General features: G+C 41.9%; 1 protein-coding gene across 1 annotated transcript in view; it reads left to right on the forward strand.

Moving 5' to 3' along the window:
- Window positions 1-14,617, forward strand: part of TXNDC11 (thioredoxin domain containing 11) — a 450,106-nt gene that overhangs the window by 334,780 nt on the left and 100,709 nt on the right. Inside the window, exon 8 of the mRNA XM_078663148.1 lies at window positions 6,299-7,067. Coding sequence (XP_078519274.1) covers window positions 6,299-7,067 — 769 coding nt within the window. The remainder of the gene's footprint in view (window positions 1-6,298; window positions 7,068-14,617) is intronic.

Here is a 14,617-nt window from a genome sequence, read left to right on the forward strand (position 1 = left end):
TTAAGGCAGAGCACATTGAGGGGAAGAACTTCACACTTGTCTGAATTGAGACAATAGCTGGATAATTGGGAAAATATATCGACTTATTTCATAAAAGAGAGGATGGCCGTAGAATGATTAGAACAATATAAAAGAATTTCGTCTGCATACACAGACATTTTGACATGGGAAGTATCAAGTTGGAAACGTGTAATCTGAGCATCCTGCCTGATTTTAGTTAAAAAGGGTTCTAATGATATTATAACAAAAAAAGTAGAAAGGGGTCAAACTTGACGTACTCCCCTAAGAAGAGGAAAATAGTCTGAAGTTTTCCTATTAGCAAAAATAGAAGCTTTAAGAATTGAATACAATAATGAAATAAGGGATATTAATTTAGGAGGAAACCCTATCCACCTTAGCGCCTGAAACATGAAATCCCATCCAATCCCATCAAATGCTTTCTCTGCGTCCAACGCTATAGCTGCAATAGGGTAATCAAGAGAGGAAGCTTTACTAAGGATATTCAAAAAAGACTCTGGAGTTATCGGATGATAAACAACCTTTTACAAATCCCGATTGTTCGGGGCCAATGAGATTAGGCAAAATTGGATCGATACGAAGAGCAAGAATTTTTGCAGATATCTTATAGCGAAGTTTGACTAAGGAAATTGGGCGTTAATTTTGCAATGACAATGGTCTTTGTTGTCTTTGGGTATTAAACAGATCATGGCTTCCTGAAATGTTCCAGAAGAGGCGCCTGCTGTAATAAAAGAATTAAAAAGTGATAAAAAACTTGGGAGAAGCAGATTAGCAAATTGCGAATGAAATTCAATAGTGAATCTGTCCGAACATAGAACTTTTCCCCTTTTTAGGACTGAAACTGCATGAATAATCTCAGAAAGAGTGATATGAGTTTCTAAAGATGTAAAGTCAGTATTATGAGGAAAAGGGTGGTCAATCGATTGAAAATAAGTAGAAAGATTATTTGAAGTCGATTGTTCGGGAGTATATAAATGTTATAAAGAAACACATTTGTTTAAAATATTGTTATCCTTAAATAAGGAAATACCATGGTTCCGTATAGATTCTATTTTAGTCTGTTCACGTCGTACTTTAAAGTAATTTTCTAATAATTTCCCCATTTTATTTTGACCTCCGTAATAACGAGCACTGCTCTTTAAAAGATACGAAGAAGCAGCTTTAGTAGATGTTTTATTAAACTTAAATTTTGCATCAATACGTTTTTTTAATGAAGATTCAGAGTACGATTAATAATAAATACATTTAAGTTGTTTGATCTCAGCAAGCATTTGGTAATTTTTAGCTACAAAAGATTTCTTCTTCTGAGAAACACAATTTATAATAAAGCCTCTGGCCGCAGCTTTGAAGGAGTACCAAATCATAACAGGAGAAGAAGTCTGGGTAGAATTAAAGGAAAAGAATTCGGAAGCAAAGGAGGTGAATTGGCTTGTAAAATTAGGATCAGATAATAAGGTATTATTGAAACGCCATCCACGGGCATGAGGAGTAAAAGGTAACAAATCAAAATCAACATAAACTGGAGCGTGGTCTGATATTAAAATGGAGCCAATTTTAGAACAGGAAACCTGTTGCGATAGGGATTTACTAAAGAAGAGGTAGTCTATTCGGGATTGTGAGTAATGTGAGGGGGAATACAAGCTATATTCTGGAGTATCAGGGTTACAAAGCCTCCAGATATCTACTGGAGATTTACGCCGTATGGTGGAGGTGAATTGGGAATGCATCTTAGTGTTAGAAAATCTAACAGAAGAGTGTCTATCCATTATGGAGTCAAAAACTTGATTACAATCACGACCAAAAATAATATATTCATCGTCAAACAAAAGGAGATTCTCAGATACATGTGTCCAAGAAACATTATCAACAGTAACTGGTGCATAGATGTTAAAAAGGACTAAAGGAATTTGATTTAAGAGAAGCTTGACTATAATCCAACTCCCTTCCGAATCACATTCTTGATGAGTGACTGATACCTGGTACTCTTTATGACATAGAGCTTGGGAAAAAAAACATTACCTACCCAACATCGTTTCAATTTAGACGCTTTAGCATCAGATAAATGTGTCTCTTGAATTAATGCTATGTCGGCGTTTAATTTTGCTAAATGGGTTAATGCCCATTGTCTCTTTATAGGGTTGTTTATTCCCTTAACATTCCATGTAACCACTCTAAACGCAACCAATTAAAATTAACTTGAACAGTTATTATGCAAACAGTGGGAAAACTAAATGAATTACTAAAAGAATGATAGAAAGTAGAACGACTGAGAATGAAGTAGAAATTCCGGATTAAGAAAAGAAAAGAGAGAGAAATAAAGAAACTGTCATCAAATATAGAAAAGAAGAAAAAGGGAAAAGGAAGAAAAGAAGAAAGAGGGGAAGAAAAAGGACAGAGAAGGATGAGACACTGGACAGGAAAACTGAACAAGTCAGACATTTGGTGGTGCAAAGAAATGTCAAAAAGACATACCACAGAAAGACAATGAGAATGGGGATGGAGGAGCCACATAGAGACTCAAAGAGGGCGCAGCAAAGGAATAAATCCACCAGGCATGAGACGAAGAAGTCATAAAACAAAGGATCACAGAACCGCACCTAATAAAAAGAAAAAGAATACATTAGGAGGGTATCTCACAACATAATAAATACAGTAGGAAGGGGGATAAATACATATAACGGCAAACATTAATGGGTCAAGTCAAAACAATTATAATCGGGGAATGTCCATGGAGTCATCTCTGCAGTTATTCAGTAAGTGTTGAAGAAGCACCGGATCTTCATAATTTTTTTTTATTTTTATTAAAAGTCACTTTGAAGAGGCAAGGATAAAACAATCCATAACTGGCATTCAGGGCACGGAGAGTAGGTCTCATGTCTAAAAACTGTTTGTGACGATCCGCAGTAGCTTTGGCGTAATCTTGAGCAAAAAAGAGATTGAAGTCATTCTAAGTAAGTTTCCCCTTCTGTTTAGCAGCCTTGATGACTTTAATCAGATCCGTGTATTCCAGAAAGTACAAGATGACTCCTCTGGATTTCGTTAAAGAGGATGAAAAGTTGGATGAGCGAGAAAGTTGACCTAAGCGATGAGCTCGCTGATTATTCAATGGTGGAGAGCTTGGGAGACCAAGAAGTGTTGGCAGGAAGGATTGAAAGAAGGATATAGGATTAGATCCCTCGAGACCTTCCGCAAGACCGTAAATACATAGGTTTTTGCGATTTGTCAAATTTCAACCTGTTGCTTGATAAATTGTATTTCTTTGTCTATACCTGGAACCTGGTCTGAGACTACCTGCACTGAAGTCACTCTTCTCTCAAGATCCGCAACTTTTTGCTCAGTATGAGACCAGTTGTCCTCAAGGCTTTGAAGATGAACATTTGTTTCAGCCATATACGGTTTGAGTGAACGTATTTCCTCAAGTAAAAGTTCCATGGAAATGGAAGAGGAAGAATTGGTGGGAGAAGGAGGGTATGTCTTCACTCGCTTTCCTGATGTGGAAGTTATTTTGGAGTTAGGTTTAGAACTTGAACGAGAAATATTAGGAGAGGTGCCTTTTATTCCAACAGAATCATTAGTTGTTTCATCCATATTGTCCAGTAACACACTAAAAGGATTAGTATCCTGTAACGATGTTCAATTATTATTCATTTGCTGTGTATTACTGCGAATAGAGTGAGCCATTATCACAAAAAATATGTGTGAAGAAAAGAACTGGTAGGTAAGTTCAAAAATCTAAAATGGCGTCTGCTGGTGGCTGCTGAGAAGAGATGAAAAAGCCGATTAATACATGTGAAGAACAAAACATATTATTCATATTAGTCCAGTGGCAGAGAAAAAGCCAGAAGAAATTAGTTGGTCAGTCGCCAATGAGCATATTTAAAAGAGAACTAGCGGGTAAATTAAAAAATCTAAAATGGCGTCCAGGAGTACTCTGATATTGCTGAGGAGATATGTAAATGGAGTCAACGAATGCCAAGAACGAACAAACAGTCCATAAAAATTCAATGGCAATTAAAATTGAGAAAAGAACGTTGTTTATATGCCAGTGAGCATCTTGACCATGAGTCAGGGCGAAACACCAGGCATTTTATCCATCAGGACACACGGGGAGCGGCAGATATGCAAAATGGCGGCCGCAACTTAGCCGCGGTCGATGTGAAAAGCTGATAAAACATGCTGCACGCTCACCCGGTGCTGCCGCAAAGATCCCGTTTTGAGGAGGAGAGGTTCCGCCGCATGGAAATGCGGTTCTGAGGATCGCTGAAAGCCTGGAGGAGTACTGTCACTCTACGCTCTCACGGAGCTCCTCAGAGCGGCAGCCATTTCCTCAGGCTCCTATGCCACGTCTCCAGGGCTTGAGGTAGAAACTTTTTCAATATTATATAAAAGCCATTCTTGCTGCTTATTTATCTTAGTCAACTAACAACCATTGACAAAGCCAATAGTCCTGACTGGTTGTAGTTATGATGTTACGTGTTGTAGCATATCTCTGGATGCAATGACAGAAACAGCAAACCACAAGTCTGGCGGCACGCTATGCTAAGCACAGATTTTTAGCTCATGTGTTGACCACGCCCCTTTGAGAGACCCCCCCCAGTTATTCTTTTCATCCCACTTAAAGCCCTGGTGATAGGAGAATTTGGGCCTGGTGTGGACATTGTTTGATATTGCATTAGACGCTAACAGTGTACACTGTGCACCTTTCACCGCAATTTACATTGTTTCCATGCTTGCCATTGAGACTACACCAGAGTCTGAAAATAGACAAGGGTATGTTTGGTGCAAGTGATGTGATCAACATCAAAAAATATTTGTGCATCCCTAAAACGGGACTTGAGACATTCTCAAGAAGTATTGCAAAAGATCAGGCACACTTTCACACATTGAGATGTTTCAAACATATTTTTGCACACTGATGACAATATATGTTTATTGTTAACATTTATTTTTAAAGAATCATTACATGCCATGTCTTGTTGAATAATTTGTCACACTATTGCATATAGGTTCAATGTTTTGAAGGATAAAATGTTGAGAAATGAGCTGGAAATGTACCTTTAATTTCCAGCTTTTTGGGGCTAGCTAGTCTAACCGCCAGGACGCTCAACCTCGGACCTGAGGAACTGGGTTCGAGTCTCGATAATGACGCTAAAACATCCTGTGATTCTGGGCAAATCACTTAATCTCCCAGTGCCTAACAAAAATGAATGTCTGTCCTCATGTAACGTAACTGGTGCTATGTAAAGCGCTCTGATACCCGATTCGGGTCAAGTTCGCGCTATATAAAACTCTGCAAAAAAAAAATGGGTTTATATAGTGATCTAATTGAAAAGAGTCACAAATTAGACCGATTTTTGTTAAGAAGTATATAATTGTTAACATGAAGTAGTATACCTAGTGTGTAATGGTCAAAGTTACTGAGGAAGTTGTCTGCATTGTGAAATTAACATAAATGTACAAAAACATACTTCTTTGTTGAAGTAAATTCACGGTTGAACCTCTGACTTATACCAGTTGATTTATTAATTGGATTGTAGCCATTGATAGAGGTATGATTTTTTATACTATAATTCATCATTTTTCTTTTAGTATTGGTTTATATTAGACAATTTTCCCCAATTTTAATAACAGTAGAATATAGATGCAATAAACACAGATTTCTTGAGGATGTCTCTGAAGCCTTTTAAAGAGTTGAATTTGTTCGTACTGTACCATCTTTAGTCAACAGCTGGTGTTAATATAGAGCTGGATTGCGATCTGGGCTCTAATGTTTTATAAATTTTTTTAATAACAAAACTCTTAAAGCCACTGAATAGTACTCAAGAATGTTGTACTTTAGTTTGAATGCAGCCGGGGTGCAGTAAGTATTGCATAGATGAGACTTTTGAGAGCCCTGAGGCCTGGTTTCAAATCTGGTGTGCCCCACCAACCATCAGACTGACGATAATGTTGCTTGTGACTGGATAGGTGAAGTGTTGAACCTGCTAGAATGACATTTATAGCTGATGTGCATTGATTTTGGAGGATGGTGGTTGTTGTTATTGCAATTATGTTGACTTCTATAGAATTTAGATTTAAATTTACTTCTAGGGGAATGGGCACAATTCACTTCTAGAGGAATGGGCACAAATCTTGGTGAATATAAAACCTACTATTTGAGATGCAAAGTATTCCATATAATAAATCAATTAATTGCAGTCCTCTATTTGTATGTCTATTGTATATGTAGTGTGAAACAATGTATGTATATCTTATCATTCTTTTTTCTATTTTTATATAGATCACGGAGGTGGTCCTAAAGTACAACAACTGTAATAATAGTGAAGTAGCTGACCGCATCCTTCGCCACCTGAGACACACTGATCCTCCTACTGCGGACCCCTTTGTACCAGATTCAGTACCCCAGACGAGGGAAACCCAGAAGTATTCATGCTGCAATACTGTGTTGTTTCCCCACTGGCATTCCATCTCAAGAACTCATAACGTCTGTGAACTGTGCATCAACCAGACATCAGGAGTTCAACCAAGTACGGTCAACGTGCCACGGTGCAACTTTTTCGAAATAGAAGCAGCATTGGATTCCTACCTCAGGGAACAGGCTTTTATGCAAGTCATTACAAGTACAATTGAATGCACTAATTTTCTGAGCTTCTATAGTCCCTTCAACCATTATACTGCTTGCTGCAGGACCGTGAACAGGGACTTGATCAATTCTACAACATCAAAGCAAAATGGCTTGCAAACTTTGGAATTGCCATTCTCTTCCCATGGGAAGACTAACAAAAAGGTGTCTGTTCCTCACATTGAGGCGAAGAGATTTGTAGAACGTAATAGTAGCCCCTATGTTAGTAACATAACTGGTCTTAGATGCAGGACTAACAAAACCTTGAATCTTTACCTCATTGACTCAACTTTATTTTGGAATTATGCTGTGAGATTAGGTGCATCACTATCGGCTCCTGTTAAGGAGTTTGCTGCAATTATTGATCTTAAGGAAGAAATCCACTACATCCTCGACAAGAAAGAAGGTCTTTTGAAACACACTATTGGTATGTTGCATAGTTCGCTTTCTCTTGTCTTTGTCTTTTAAATTGATGAATTTTCAAAAGCACACGTATGATTAACTAAACCCGTTTGACTAAATGGCTTTAACTGTGTTTTGATCTTGTTTTTATGTCACAGATTTGTTATTTTTAATTTTTTCTATAGTGTGCAAATCATTGAGTGGCAAAAGAATTTCTTTAGGATCGCTGCTTAGTAAAATTGATGTTACTATAGAAATCGACTATCTCATGAGGTTCATTTCTTAGTCCACAAACATTTATTACAACCAGGAGCTTCATCATCATCTTTAACAGATGGTTTCTCCTAAGACTGTGACCCTTATTTCATTATGATTACCATTCTGCCTCTGCTTGACTGCAGAGATGTATATCTGGTAACTAATTCCTGATCTCTTTCCATCTCTCCACCTTTTCAGGTTTGCTGCTAGCCAATAGTATACCCGTTATCCAAAGCACCAGTATAATGCCGTCAATGACAAGACCGCCACAGCACTTGGCCAACCACACCTGTGATGGCCTGCCCCAATAATCTTAAACATTATTATTATAATTATACCATGCCCCACACAGACTTAATATTCGGTGAAAAAGATGCTCTGTTGATGAAAAACTAGAGCAATTATAGGCTGAAGAGTATCTCAGCAGATTCGATTGGCACCTCAATACAAGAAAGAAGTAGGAGAATAAAAACTACTTCCTTAAAAAAATGAAGGCCTGTTTGGTCTTTCTTATATTTACTTAAACAGAACACGTTAGACCTCATTTTAGAATAACTGATCATTATAATCTCATATTTCTATATTTTTTACATGCATGAAAGTCATTATTGACATAAAATGTGTACTGCCCAAACCTGGACTAAACACAGAATGTGTAATGTGGGACCTAATCCTTCATACTTAAGGCCTTCTCTTATTCTAATTGTTTTTCCTACCATAAATGTGTGTTACGGAAGAACAATAATTTATCACGCTCAGTTCAGACTGACTTTAGGCCTAGCAGTATTAGAGGAGTAGTTGTTGCTATCTATGATCTTCTGAGCCAAGGTGATGATGGCGGTACAGTGGTCCTATTGTTATTAGATCTGTCAGTACCTTCAGTACAAGGGTCCTCTATCTTTTTCTAGCTCCACAATCGAGCACAACCAGTCTACTTCATAATTGTTAACACATCTTCTTTTCAATCTTTATCTGTCCCATTTTCCAGATTGATACATTCAAAAGGCGTTTCTTTTGTCGTGTGACAAAAGCTTTCAAAACTTCCTTCCCATGCATGATTTCTGTTCCTTATGCCAAAGCGGGTAGAGGCTTGGCTTCCATTACTTTTAAAAGATGGTTATGTGAGGAGCAATTAAGATTTTTTGGTAACCATTTAAATGCACAGATTAAAGACAGCGCCTTGACTTGTAGGAAAGCTAGGTGTTTTTTTTAAAGAGAACTGGTGTTCCACATGAACCCCAAGATATATGTGAGCTGTGGCTACTTCTATGCTTTTGTCCTTTACTATCAGTGAGAATTACTCGGATTTTGTGCCTACTAGCCTGGCTATTTTTTTTTTCTTTTCAAATTCATTACTAGCCCCTCATGTTCTATATTTGACCAGTGCATGTATTGTCCTTTGAAGCCCAATAGGTGTTGACCTAGTATGTCTGTGAACTACATATTGTAGGTACCCGATTTTTCTGTTGCTAATCTTGGGTAACACCCCTGGACATTTGCCAAATGTTTGGCCAGATCTACTAGGTATATATTGAACAGATTGGGGGATGGGACAGACTGTTTTAGTACATGGCTGGTAGTGATTTTGGCTGTTACTTTACTCCCATATCCGATCTTAACCTGTGCCCGTGTTTCACTGTACTGGGTGAGAATTGCATTAAGCATTTTGACCGGGATACCCCATCTTACCAGTTTTGTCCAGAGGCATCCACGAGGCACTCTATCAAAGGCGGCTTTGAGATCGACAAAGCAGACAAATGGACAATTTATTTTTGGTGTATAGTTTTTTCTGTTAATATACTTAGTACTGATTAGTTTGTGATTATCCCCATATCTGCTCTAAAACCTGTTTGATTTTTTGAAAAAGCGTTTCTTCTCATCAGCCCAAACTTAGAGATCTTCAAGCAGACATAAGGCATACTGCCATGTTTTTTATATGGGATGTAAAATGCTCTCTTTCCTTGATGATGGGGGGCAGTGGGGTGTCTTATGTCTTATTTGTACTGTATATCTGATTGAACAATTTTGTTAAAATGTGGCCCATAATTCTGTGTCACATTTAAAGAGGGTGTTTGGAAGGCCTTTTGAGCCTTGTGCCCTATCTGCTGCTAGCTTCTTCACTACTTTTTCCCAAACATTTGTCCTCAATTAGGTGTGCATCTTTTTTTTTTTTTTAATGTTGTCGTCTGTGCATTTGCGTGGTCAGCGACCCTTCTATAGTTTGCTGTGCCTGCTTTGTCCTCCTGAGGACTGGTCTCCAATCAATTTTTCTTTGCATCTGTATGTTTTTCTTCTACTCCTGAGGCTGCGGCAAGTGGCATGTACATTTTGCAAATATGCTGCTTCCACTCTTCCTCTGAGATCCCTGTATTGAAATGACATTATGCGACCCAGCTGAGCCTATTTATCAGCCCCCAGAATTATCTGCTGTTTTTGTAGTTGCTAGACTGCAATAAATTATTCCATGCATCCTCTTGCTTTGCCTTTTTTGCTTTCCAACATTCTTTTTTGCATAAGGCCCTCGTTTGACGAAGTTCAGATTTACCACGCTCATGTCCTCACTTAACCTGTGCTGTGATTGTTCTTGCTTCCTAAGCTATTTGCTTTTTATAGTCTTAAAGCACCTTCATTTACCATCTCTCCCATTATAGTGCCTTCTGCCTTCTTGGGGTGAACCACTTGTTTAATCCGAAATTTCATGAGTAGCTTCCTTGTTTTGGCTAGCCAGTTGTGAAGCTCTGCATCTGGAGCCCGCCCCTTTACATTTTCTACTTAAGTATGTAACATTGCCATTATTTGCTCACAATTTTCACTGCACTATGTTAGACATTTTGTATTGTAACCTTCAGGTAGCGATCCTAATTCTTTTGTTTTGTTCAGTTTTCATGGCGTTAGCTCGATTTTTAAAGTTTGCGGAAAGTGGTCACTTTCAGGTCCGAGCTCATTTGAAAAGATTTGACCAATGAAAGGAAGTCTCTGCTGATGAATGTATAGTCTATGATTGAGCACATCCTGCCATTTACTTAGGTTATGGATGCAGGCTTTTCCTTCTGTACCACTCCATTTAGAATGTTTAGATCTTGAGCTTTGATCTACTGTCGCAAGCTTAAATCTAAAATTAGTTTGATGGAATTTGTATCTTTTCTAACTGTGGGTGGGGCACTGACAGGCTTTTGTATAGATTTGGTATTAAAGTCCCCTGTGATTATAAAGTGTGTTTAGGGGTTTAAGTTTTGGAATTATTTTATTAAATTTGGCAAGGTTGTGCCCCTTATGGCTTTCCTAGATTTGCTTGGGTGAATGTAAACATTTAAGAGTAGTGGTTTTTGCCCTTTAATTGCTATTTTTGTTGATTGCAGCCAGTATACTCCTAATCGTGTGACCAGCTGTATTTTGTTGAAGTGAGCATGGAAAGCCCTCTCTTAGGATGACCATAATTTGACATCCTTGCTGCTGGAGTATGCTGTTCTGTGTAGTTTTTTTCAGTGGTTGGGTTCGGATTCCATGTTTCTTGTAGTATAACGATATCGAACACCCGAAGGGCAGACACTGTTTCAGTGTCATATTGCATCTTACCAAAACTATGTACATTCCATGAGCATATGTTGATGAAGTTTTGCTTTGGAGAGACTTTGAGGGCTAGCCAGGATCTAATGATTTAGGGAGCCCGAACCATGCTTATGTTTTCTCACCGATAACTTGGGTTTGTTCCTTTCTTTGCTGATCTCTTTTTATTTCTTTTACGATCATTAGATTTTGCATGTTAGTGGATGGGAAATTGGGACCTAGGGATCCCCTTAAGGTTACGTGTCTGTCGTTTAGAGTTTTTTTTTCTAAAACTCCTTTGAATTTAAATTAAAAATTGTCAGTCTTAACTGGGATCAGTGGCCCTGGATATCGTATTGGCTTGAGCTGACTATTTTCAACGCCCAATTGCTGGAAATGCTCAAGATGATTGAACACTTGGATAGCAATCTATCTTGGCCAATGTTGCTAAAGTTCCTTAATGATTTTTTGATATTGGTGTGATACAAATTGTATTGCCGTCAGGTTTTTTTAATCAATGTATTTCAATGTTCTGATTTCCTTTAATAATTTTAGAAGTGCACTTCTATTTAAAGTTTTGAACACTCTCCAAGATTCATACTTGAGGATCAGCATAAGTTTACGGCCGATTATTCCTAATTTTGTTACTGGGTTTGCCCCAAGATACTTCTCCTAGTGTTTCTTGTGTAATTTTGTTTGGGCCTCTTCATTGGACTCAGTGGGACTGGTTATGTCGTGGGCCTTTTCTGGTTGTAAACTGGGATAGTGATGCGCTTTAGAAAGTGTGTAGCTCTCTATTGCAGTTTTTTTGTCTGGGGTTAAATTTGTTTCAGAAACTATTGCGTGTGTGCTTATGTTATGCTTCTTGTGGGTACCCTTCGGCACTGGTTTACCACAGATCTGGTTCACAAGCCCTGACTTGTAGACTGTTTGTCTTTTGTTTGCTCTCTATGCTGGTGATGCTCTATTGGGATCACATGTTTCTCAGTCACAGGAGTGACTTCTAATGGTGTACTTCTGCTAAACGCTTCTGCATTTACGTTTGATTCTGAAGATTTCTTGAACAGGATGACCTGGCTGTTTCTTGAAGTTCTTTGTACCTTGACCGCTGTAAGGAAGGTTTGGCTTCTTTCTACCATTTTTACTTTGGCTGGGTGTTTATATCTGGAAATATGGTTACTGAATCTGCTTGATCTATCATTGTTAATCTAGTCTTTGCTCCTGCCCCCTTTTGCTTGAAAATGTAATTGAAGCATAAGTTTCAGGGTTGGCGGGGGCAGATAATGTGCACATTTTTGTTGAAGGTAACAAGTTCAAGTGAGAAAAGACTTCTCTACGGAGGTCCAGGTCTTGTGGGTCTTGTGAACCTTCAATCTGAAAGAAACAGGTTAGTGTTAGATTCCTTACCTTAGAATATCCCCAGGCGTCAGGCTGGATCCGGAAAGTTTTCGTCAGCAGTACCCTTGCGCGTCGGTAGGCGCCGTCTGTAGCTCCGTGTCAGTCGTCGGCGTCGTGATTGCTGGGATGAGGTCGTCGGAGTACTTAGACGCCGCCCTCGCGTGCTGATGTCAGTTCTCCTTTTTTCCGCACCAGCAAGCGCAGATCCGGGAAGAACAATACTCTAGTCATTTTTTGACAAACCTTTTTGATCACTTTTCGAGTCGATTTATCGACCCGCGGTGCCGTTAGGGATGCCTGGTTTTAAACCTTGCGACACCTGTCACTGCCTAATGTCGGTGACCGACCCCCACCATCGGTGCCTATACTGCCTCGGGCCGACCATGATAAGTTGTGCCCCGACTGCCGGGCCTTGACCTTGAAGGCTAGACGGGAGTGGTCCCGTAAGCTGCTCAAGCTCCAGCAGTCGGCCCGCGCCTCTCGAGGTCCCGGTCGAGGAGGAAGTCGAAGGACCGGTCGCAGGGCCGTAGTCATCGCCGCTCGTCAAGTCGCCACCACTCGTCGGGCTCCAAGTCCTCCGGTACGTTGAGGCATTCCAAAAAGAAGTCTGAGACGTCATCGCTCTTCCGACTCCCCCCGACGCTCGAGCGATGCAGCCGGGGGTTCGGGCGACACCACCTGCGAGGCTCCGCAGGCGCCGCGTCCATCTCCATACATGTCGGTCCCTGGGCTGCACACGTCGCCGGAGGAGATAAGTGCTTTCCTCACGGCCATGAGGACTCACTTCCCTCCGTCAGAACCTGCTGAGGCGCCTTCGGGCCCCGCGGATCCGATTGGGAGCCCTAGCAGGCCGGCGGCTCCGGCCCCGGCGCCGTCGGGTGCTTCAGCCCAGGCGCCGTCGTCGACTCTGGTCCCGACGCCGCAGGGCCCCACAGGATCCAGGCCTGGATCCAGGTTGTCGCCAGTCGACCTCACGACTCCTCCGCTGGGTGTCGCTCCCAGTGCCGTCTTCGGACGACACCGTCCCCGGTTTCAGCCGCGGTCCGGGTGCGATGCCGGAGCGACGCCACTCGGCGCTGTCTCTGGCGCCGATGGGTGAACAGTTCACCTACGACCCGGCTCCATAATTTTTGCCTGCTTTCCAGGAGATAGATGACTAGGAGGACTGGGAGGGGTCTGAGGACCCTCTGGCACAGCAGTGCCAGTTGAGCGAGGACTGGACAGATGACCTGGGGGAGGCCAGTGGTCTAGACACTTCGCCTGACACTGGATTCGTCACTCCTCCCTCCGTGGCTTCGGAGGAGGGGGCTACTTCTAGCGTGGTGTTGAACAGGACGGCCAAGGCCTTGGCTTTTGAGCTCCCTGTCGCGGCCATGAGGACTAACCTCCTCACTGTGGTGCTCAAACCGCAGGCAAGATCCGTCAGAGCCTCTACTGCAGTTTAACGAAACCCTCACCGACGTACTGATTGCACCTGGTCCAAGCTATCTACAGGCCTCCCTGTGGGTCAGAATGTGGCCCAACGCCACCTCCCGGCTCCGAGCGACCCCTACTTTCTGTCCGTTCACCCGACCCCTGAGAGCCTGGTGATTCAGGCCTCTACATCCCAGACCGCATTCCCGACCGCTCCTCCGGATCTGGCATCCAAAAGGTATGATCAGTTTGGGAAGAAACTGTTCTCCTCTCTGAGTTTGGGGCTGCGGTCTGTCAACACCGCCTGCCTTTTGGGCCGTTATCCCACTCTCTGTGGGATACGATTGCGGAGGTGCTGCCACAGTGTCCAGAAGAGGCCCGGACACGGCTCGCCCTAGCCGAGGGGCGGGATGCAGCACGGTACTCTATTATATGTGGACTTGACACCACGGACTCGCAGGGCGGAGCGATTTCCACGACAGTGGCGATTTGTCGCCATGCCTGGCTGCGGTCTGCCAACTTCTCGGGGGATGTCCAGGCCACGCTAATGGACATGCCCTTCGATGGCCGTCGCCTCTTTGGCGACAAAGCGGATAGTGCGCTAGAGCGTTTCAAGAACTTCAGGGCTACCTTCCAAGTCCTTGGGCCTCGACCAGTGCCAGCAAACTTCGCTTTTCGCCCCTTTCGGGGCCAAGGAAGGGGCACCCCTACATGTCCAGCCGTCCACAGAACCAGTCTCAATGCGGTCGCGGATGTGGTTACCGCCGTGGCGGTACCGGGGGACAACGGCAGGGTCAGTCCACATCCGCCAACGCAGCATCTGCCTCAAAGCCTTCCTAGTCTGGCATTTCAGGCCCATTCGATGCCAGTGGGGGGCAGGGTTCGCCATCACCTCCTTTACTGGCATACCATCACGTCGGACAGGTGGGTGCTGCAAATCGTCCGAAGGGGCGACTCCAC

Source organism: Lissotriton helveticus, chromosome 10 (genome assembly GCF_964261635.1).
Source record: "Lissotriton helveticus chromosome 10, aLisHel1.1, whole genome shotgun sequence".
In the NCBI taxonomy this organism is placed as follows: domain Eukaryota; kingdom Metazoa; phylum Chordata; class Amphibia; order Caudata; family Salamandridae; genus Lissotriton; species Lissotriton helveticus.